The sequence below is a fragment of the Myotis myotis genome, unplaced genomic scaffold (assembly GCF_014108235.1).
Source record: "Myotis myotis isolate mMyoMyo1 unplaced genomic scaffold, mMyoMyo1.p scaffold_m19_p_4, whole genome shotgun sequence".
In the NCBI taxonomy this organism is placed as follows: Eukaryota; Metazoa; Chordata; class Mammalia; order Chiroptera; family Vespertilionidae; genus Myotis; species Myotis myotis.
Window position 1 is genome coordinate 32,695,020 of NW_023416346.1, and position 8,447 is coordinate 32,703,466.

General features: G+C 46.0%; 1 protein-coding gene across 1 annotated transcript in view; it reads right to left on the reverse strand.

Moving 5' to 3' along the window:
- Window positions 1–4,421, reverse strand: part of XPNPEP2 (X-prolyl aminopeptidase 2) — a 30,365-nt gene extending 25,944 nt beyond the window's left edge. The window contains exons 1-2 of the mRNA XM_036305888.1: window positions 3,984–4,421; window positions 995–1,068 (exon numbers count right to left, since the gene is read on the reverse strand). Coding sequence (XP_036161781.1) covers window positions 995–1,068; window positions 3,984–4,032 — 123 coding nt within the window. The 5' untranslated portion in view covers window positions 4,033–4,421. The remainder of the gene's footprint in view (window positions 1–994; window positions 1,069–3,983) is intronic.
- Window positions 4,422–8,447: the final 4,026 nt, after the last annotated feature.

The window sequence follows — 8,447 nt, forward strand, 5'->3', positions numbered from 1 at the left end:
CCCTTGCACTATTTAGGGCATACTTATGTAAAATATTATGCATTATCTTAAATTCAAATATAACTTGGCATTCTGTATTTCATCTGGCAACTCTACCTCAGGGACTTTTTCAGGTTTCCATTCACTAGTTTCAAATGGCAAAGGAGAGTGAATGAGTAACCCGAGGAGTTTGGGACATTGTCCAGAAAGATCCCCTCCAAGTCAAGACAGTTTTTAAAGGCTGCTTTAACTTTAAAATAAAGTGTGGGTTTTTTATTTGTTTATTTTGGTTTGTTTGTATTCTACTCCACAATATACCCATGTTTGCTTTTAAGGAAAAGTAATGTGGCTGGCCCACCCACCTGTCAGCGCCAGTGGTCTCATAAAGTTGACAATGCAAGCAGATGTACTCCTGAGACTTAGCGGATACTGGCAGGCCCACCAGCTCTCACCTTTTAGCCTACCCCTGCCTGGGAAATGCCTTTACCTATTTTGGTTTTGGAAAGAATCACTTTGGTGTCCAGCCAAGAAGCTGATGATTTTTCTGCTCTAATCTATTGGGCCTTCTCTAAGTCTTCACAACCTAGGCCCCCCTCTCTTGCTCTTCTATTGTTTCTTCTAACCTTCTGTCTTCTTCCTTCCTCCCTTCTTTGCCTTCCCTTTTGCTGTTCCTCTAGAATTCTTGTTTTCTGTCCTCCCAGCTTCCTCTTGGCCTCTGCGTAGACTCAATCAAAGGTTAGCTGCAGGTCTCCTATCCACTTTCTTTCCCCTTATCCCTCCCTCTGGTAGGGCTGTTCAGGTCCAAGCCTTTAGGAATGGGTGGGAGGGAAGGACGAGGGGTGAATATCAGACACCTGACAATGTGCTGCCCTTCCTGAGGGATGTTAATCAGAAACAGTGGCCCCAAAGTCCAGAAATCAGAAGACAGTCTGGTAGAGGGAGAGGCTAGCAACTGAGCCAATGTGGGATGGGGAGGACGATGGGACTTGTTGGGTGGGCTAAGCCAGGGCCTCACATGAGGGCTCGTTGAACAGTTTCTCACGTTCTCTCTTCTCAGGTCCACTGGCTTTGCATGGCCCCAGGCACAAACTAGAAAACAAGAGAAAAATCCAGGGTCACGTGGTGATCAGATAATTTCGAGAGCACACAGGGACATGCTCTCCCAACTCTCCTTCGTGTCCCTGCAACCCTCTATCATTTGAAAACACACGATGCTGTCCAACTCTCCTTGAGGATAAAAATAATCACATTTCTAAGAAATCAGAATGAATTGGTTGGCAACCTGGGTCACAATAAAAGAAACCTGATCCATTGACAAGTGATTGTCACTTTGGGAAAGGTTTTAGTGCTCATTAAATCAAATTTTTCCTTCTAATCTAATTGGGTCTCTTCAGGGTCTACTGAACTGGAAAAGTTGTGTGTAAATTAAATTTTTGTAATCAAATTTTCTTTGAAATGCTCTAAAGGATCTCACTAAATAATCACCCTACCTTCATTTTACCCTTCTATAAATCCAATTTCATATACATTGGGTTTACTTAAACTCAAGGCTCACTTGTATCATTTCATATAATCCAAATCTCTGCCTATCATTCCAAGCTAGTTTGAAGTATGTAAGACAGGCAATTTCACTCAGTCTGACATCATTACCTGGTGGGAAAAGGTGGGTTAGCATGAAAGAGCTTCTACTTTGTGCCAGACACTGAAGTCAACAATTTATAGCATATCATTTGATACCTGTAGCAATTCTGTGAGGTGAGTATTACTCTTTACTTGCTATAGAGGAGGAAGCTGAGGCCCAGGTCAGTTTAGTAACTTGCCCAAGTTTTGCCACAGTAAGTCAGGGGTAGGTCAGTGGTTTGAATCTGGGCCATTGGAGTACAAAAACCCAACCATGGAAGAATAGTGCCACAGAAGGGACAGAGTGCACGGAGACTTAGTTTCCAACTTGGGCTGTGCCCCAAATTTAGTGTGATCCAAGTAAGATTGCCAAGTATTCAGAGTGAACATTTCCTAAGTGCCTACTGTATGCCAGGCACTGGGCTAAATCCTACAGGCTCTGGGCCCTAAAAATCCAGTGGTCTCCGATAGTCTGTCCCTCTAGCACCTCACCTTTTAAAAAATATTTTCACTGATTTCAGAGAGGAAGGGAGAGGGAGAGAGAGATAGAAACACCAATGATGGGAGAGAATCACTGATCGGCTGCCTCCTGCACTCCCCCTACTGGGGATTGAGCCCGCAACCTGGGCATGTGCCTTGACTGGGAATGGAACCATGACCTTCTGGTTCATAGGTCGACGCTCAACCACAGAGCCACACTGGCTGGGATAGCACCTCGCCTTTTGAGAAAGATCTCCCCAGAGGATAATGGGGGCCTGAGTATGGACGTTCCCACTGTACTTTTACTTTCTGAGTGGGTTGAACTATAGATAGAAGGAAGGTGACTGGGGTTTAACATCATGAATGCTCTGCCTTGTTGTCTTGGTCTTATAAACTCAAGAGGGAGATTAAATCTTATTGATTTAAGAAAATGAATCCTCATTTCTGCAGGAGCAGATCTCTGACAAAATGGTGGTGCTAAGATGCCAACATAAAAAGCAAGACTCAGCCAACCTATGTCCTGTTCTCTGAGGCCCAGGCTATGGCTCCCAAGGGTAGGCTCTGCAGCCAAATCATTCTGTGGTCCTGGCTCTGGAGAGGTACTCAGGAACTGGGCAAAGTCCTGTTGACAGAGAGCAAAGGGAAGGAAGGCCTCTCTAAAGCTGGAAGTGGAGTGGGTATGGATGATGCTGAGATGGGCAGTTCGTTGTGACCACAGAGGACAAATAAAGGGTGACAAAGACCAAGCTTTAGTTATGCTCCTCCAAGCCCTCTTCACAATTAGGCTTTGACTTTGGCCTGCCATGCCCATCCTGTCCTTGATGGTCTTGAATCTCCCAGTCTTAGAAAGAATATTCCTAAGTGAGTTTAGAGAGACTCCCTCACCCTTAATATCTAATTACCTCTTGATATCTGATCAAATTCCTCACTCCTACCCTTGGTATCTGATCACCATGGCCTGCCTTCCACAAGTATCCTATGAAGTCGATTTAGCAAGAATCTCCCTACCCTTGCCTAGCCAGCATGGCTCAGTGGTTGAGCGTCGACCTATGAACCAAGAGGTCACAGTTCAATTCCTGGTCAGGGCACATGCCCATGTTGTGGGCTCAATCCCCAGCGTGGAGCATGCAGAAGGCAGCCGATCAATGACTCTTGCTCATCATTGATGTTTCTATATCTCTTTTCTTCTCCCTTCCTCTCTGAAATCAATGAAAATATTTTTTTTAAAAAAGAATCTCCCTACCCTTGATGTCTCTCTCCTCTTAGGAATTTCCCATCCACTGACCTCCTTTCTCTGATCATTGGCCATCTTTGTTGTATTCAGAGTTAAGCCTGATCTTTCTCCTCTATTGCAGTGTCCCTATTGCAATAGTCTTGAATAAAATCTTCCTTACTTTTGTTTTTAATTGAGAGGGGAAGGGAGATTAGATAGATAGATAGATAGATAGATAGATAGATAGATAGATAGATAGATAGATAGAACATTGATCGGTCACCTCCCACATGTGCCCCAACCAAGGATAGAACCCATAATCTGGGCATATGCCTTGACCGGGAATCAAACCCACAACCTTCTGGTGTATAGGATGACACTCCACAACCAACTGAGCCACACAGGCCAGGGCTCTTCCTTACTTTAAAAAAAAAGTGCCAGAATCATTTTTTCCCCTTTAACAGGTGGGAATGGAAAGGTGTCAAACCAGACTAGACCTGAGTCTTGAGGGTCTCAAGGACTGGCCCTGGTGTTCTTCCTCAAGACAGAGGGGGACCAAGAGAAAAAGAGACAACCGGGCCCAGCCCTCACTCTAACCATTTCTCAACCCAGAAGGGGAGGCCAGAGCTACTCTCCAGCTGGACCTGCCTGCCCGGCGTGGGAGGGGATGGAGAGATCGGGATGCACATACCAGAGAGGAGGACAAGCCAGGGGCAGCAGCCCCAGGAAGCCCAGGCCATGGAGTCTCCAGATGCTGGTGCTGGGTCAATGGAGGGACAGAGGAGAGGGGCAGGTCTCTTCCTTTCCTGGCCTCTTCCTCCAGGCCTTTCCCTGGGCAGGAGCAGCCAGAGGGCAGGGGCTGGTGATATGGAGGTGTCCAGCTGGTTGATGAAGAATCCCCTTCTGGTCTGTTGTTTATGAAGGATCCAGGACTCAGGGTGGGCAGAGAAGCCTCTGCTTGCTATGAGTCTCCTGGAATAAGGTGTGAGAAGCCTCTGCTTGCTATGAGTCTCCTGGAATAAGGTGTGAGCCGGCCCCGGGGCAGAGTCCAAAGATCGAGACAGAGGAGCAGCAGCTAGTCTCAATCAACCTGCTTCTCCCAGCCCCCTTTATCTACAGCAGCCAGCCTCTGGCCATTCCTGAATTCTGTCCCCCTCCCTCCGGCAAGCTGTTTCCCATTAGCTTCCCACCCCAGGCTCTGGCTACAATCCTACTTTTGCTTCCAGATGGGTGTTTATCCTTCCTCCTTTTTTAAGGTGGCCTGTGTCAGAAAAAGCCAGTGATCTCTCTCCCTAGAACCTGGGAAGCCCCACTGCACCCCTCAGGGAAGTTGTTTATAGCTGGACAGTTACTTTTGTGAGCTGCAGCGAGTCCCCTCAAGAGAGCCCGCTTTGCAAAAGTGCTGCCAGTCACTGGCAGAGGGTAAGACTGCCCTTCTCTTGGGACTGTTAATACCATTCACACCTGAGAAGGGAAAGGCCCAAAGGCCTGTTTGGAGGGATTAGGGCAGTGGTTCCCAATGTGGGGCACACACTCCACGGCAGGGGGGGGGGTGGCAATTTGATTTTTAAGGGGAGCTATTCGAGAATGAGTTATTAACAGTGATTTTTTTGCATTTCGGGGCTTCATAGACAGCATATAAGTATATATATTGTGACATATTTATGCATTTCAGTTCTCTATTATATGTTTTGAAACTTTATTTTCTATTTTTTCATATCAGTTCATATTATTTTTTAAAGCAATTTTTTAGTGATTTCTTCCTCAATACTTCAACTGCCCTTTCGTTCTTTTATTTTTCTCTTTCCTGGATGCCATGTTCTTTGGAAGCTTGTTTAGACCAAGTTAATGGTCTTTTAGGCTTCTACCACCTGAAAAGGAGTTCACTTTTTGAATAATAAGAATTATATGTCATGGTCAGGGGGGCATCAGGATTTTAGAGATGCTTAGGTGGGGCATGGCCAAATAAAGGTTGGGAACCACTGGATTAGGGGATGCCACTGAAGGGGAAAGAAGACTGAGAGAAGGGAATTTGGGGGTTCCCAGAAGACAAATTTGGTTAACTGGACATGGAGTTTCTGCTATAGCTTCTGGAACATGACTTTGGTTATCCTAACCAGCATGACTCCCTATGATGGAAGTGATGAAACTGAGGCCAGCTTTGTCTCCACAGCCACTGCATTAGTTGACAGCTTGCTGCACCAGTGCCAAAGCAGCTCCGAGTAAATGTCCTCTAGAACCCTTAGCCCGGAAGGAATACTTCTTTTTTAAAAAATACATATATTTTTATTGATTTCAAAGAGGAATGGAGAGGAAGAGAGAGATAGAAACAGCAATGATGAGAATCATTGATCGGCTGCCTCTGCATGTCCCCTACTGGGGATCGATACTGCAACCCGGGAGTTGACCTGTGACCTTCTGGTTCATGGGTTGACGTTCAACCACTGAACCACGTCAGCCGGGCATGGAAAGGAATACTTCTGAGAGACAAACAGACCCAATGAGCAGGTGCTCACCTAGCCTGGAGGGCCCCACTTTTATTTTTAATGTATTTATACTCTGCTTACATGCACAAGTTTAAGGCAGCTTTAAGAGAATCCATCCAAATAAAGTAGAATAGACCATCTTGAAGAGGGAAAGGGGGTCTTCCTGGGACTCTCTGAAGGAGGGGAGTCTAAATAAGTGAGAAGGCCCTAGCCAGTTTTGCTCAGTGGATAGAGCATTGACTTGCGGACTGAAAGGTCCCAGGTTCGATTCCGGTCAAAGACATATGTCAGGGTTGTGGGCTCGATCCCCAGTAGGGAGTGTGCAGGAGGCAGCCAATCAATGATTCTCTCTCATCATTGATGTTTCTCTCTCTCCCTCTCCCTTCACCTATGAAAAAAAAAAATAAATGAGTGAGAAGATTCAGTGAACTCTACCTCTAGGAACAAAAGCTGAGGCAGAGCCCTCAACTTCAGAGGATTGACTGGGGACAAGGACTTCAAGAACCCTGTGTGGTCTGGTCCTGCTGACACGCTTACTATTTTTTCTCTACCCCCTAGCCTCCACCATTCCAGGAATGAGAATAAAGTTATTCCCAGAGACCAGAGGGTTGGGGAACACCCCCTCAAAGGCCCTTCCCTCCCACCTGCATCATAATAGCTATCCTGAAGGGCAAGCAGGGCAATTTGATGGAATCATGCGGGAGGGGAGGGAGTGTTGTGGCAAAGGGCAGGGTGAGACAACCCTGAAGACAGCTGTCTAGGACAGTGATGGCGAACCTATGACATGCGTGTCAGGTGACATGCAAACTCATTTTTTTGGTTGATTTTTCTTTGTTAAATGGCATTTAAATATATAAAATAAATATCAAAAATATAAGTCTTTGTTTTACTATGGTTGCAAATATCAAAAAATTTCTATATGTGACACAGCACCAGAGTTAAGTCAGGGTTTTTCAAAATGCTGACATGCCGAGCTCAAAAGGTTCGCCATCACTGGTCTAGGACAAACGGCCCTGCCTTCATCAGTGAGCCTATGAGCCAGACTGCCAGGGTTTCAATCCTAACTCCCACTCACTAACTGCATGGTACTGCGCCAGTCACTTCACTTCTGTGAGCCCACAGTTTCCTTGCCCTATGAAATGGGGTAATAATAGCACTAACTTCTTTAGGGGTATGATGAGGATTAAGTGGATTAATGTCTGTGAAGCTCTCAGAATGTATTTGCCATAGGAGTCAATGCTACATAAGTGTCTACTGAGCCAAATACATAACTAGAAATCATACCTGTCTCATCTATACCTTGTTCTTTCTGCCCCTGGCATCCAACACTGCTGAAATGGCAGTTAATATTATACCAAAGATCAGCTAGGCTGAAGTGCCAACTCTGGAAGCAAATAAAACTATTGGTGCCCCTCCCCATCTTCTGGACTCTGCCCTGGGGATGATCTCAGAGGCTACCAAGGATCCACATAGTACTCAGCCCTCTGCTTCTGTCATCAGGGTCCCTGTCTTTACCCTGGTGGCAATGTCTTTACCCTGCCTTCCCACCTAGCTCCTCCCTTATCGCCTTATCTCAAAACTAATGTCTTTAGTCATCAGTTTGGGGACTTGAACTCAAGTTGGCAACAGGCCTGAAGTGGAAAACAATGATTCAGGGTGGGGAGGGTGAATGACCATGAGTCCTTGTACCAAAGACTCCTGAAGTCTTGCTTGGCCTCTGCAGGCAGCCCATCTCTGCTTGTCTCATTTTTTGGTCCAAGTCTCACCTTAAAGCTAAATTCTGAAGTTGGAGAAGTTCTTCAGGGTTTTTCCTGTTCATGCCTCTTTTTTGCACCCTGCTCTCTCCCCAGGCTTGTCATCTTGCCTTCTGATCTAGGTATGCCCTCTCTGGGCACCAATGCCTGACTAACTTCCATCAGAATGCATCCACCTGATTTGCATTTTTCTCCCACTCAGTGACAGTAGGTGTCCTGAGTCATAGTTCAGATCATGATAACAGGGAATTTCATTTGTTTGATAGAAAATGCAAGTAAAGCAACCAGCTTTCAAGCAGTTATGCTGTGGGACCCTCTGGAAGAGTAGAACCCAAGGGAGGCCTGAGAAGTGAAGTGAGAGCCAGCAGGCCAGAATGGCAGAGGACATCTTGGCAGTCTTGGGGAGCAGCAAGTGGACAAGCATTGCCAGGAGAGGCACAGAAATGGCACCTCAGGCAGTGGTCATGGGGAGGGTCAGGGGGCAGATTGAAGGCAAGGATGCAAACAACAGCCTGAGAGTACACAAGCAGGCAGTGCCGTGGCCTATTTGGTCTGACGTTAATTATTGCTACCCTAGCTTTTTTGTTGTTTGTTTTCATTTGCATGTAATATGTTTTTCTATCCCTTTACTTTCAGTCTGCATGTGTTTTTCTTTTTTTAAATATGTTTTTATTGATTTCAGAGAAGGGAGAGGGAGAGAGAGATAGAACCATCAGTGAGATAGAACATTGATTGGCTGCCTCCTACATGCCCCCTACTACTGGATTCGGAAACTCAAACCTGGAGTTCCGATCAGCGGATTGCCCACACTATACTCCTTGTTAGCCATCCAAATGTTTACTGAGCATCTCCACTAAAGCTTATCCTTAAACTCTCCTTTGCCAACCTCCTTCACATGCTAAGGCGTGCCTGTGT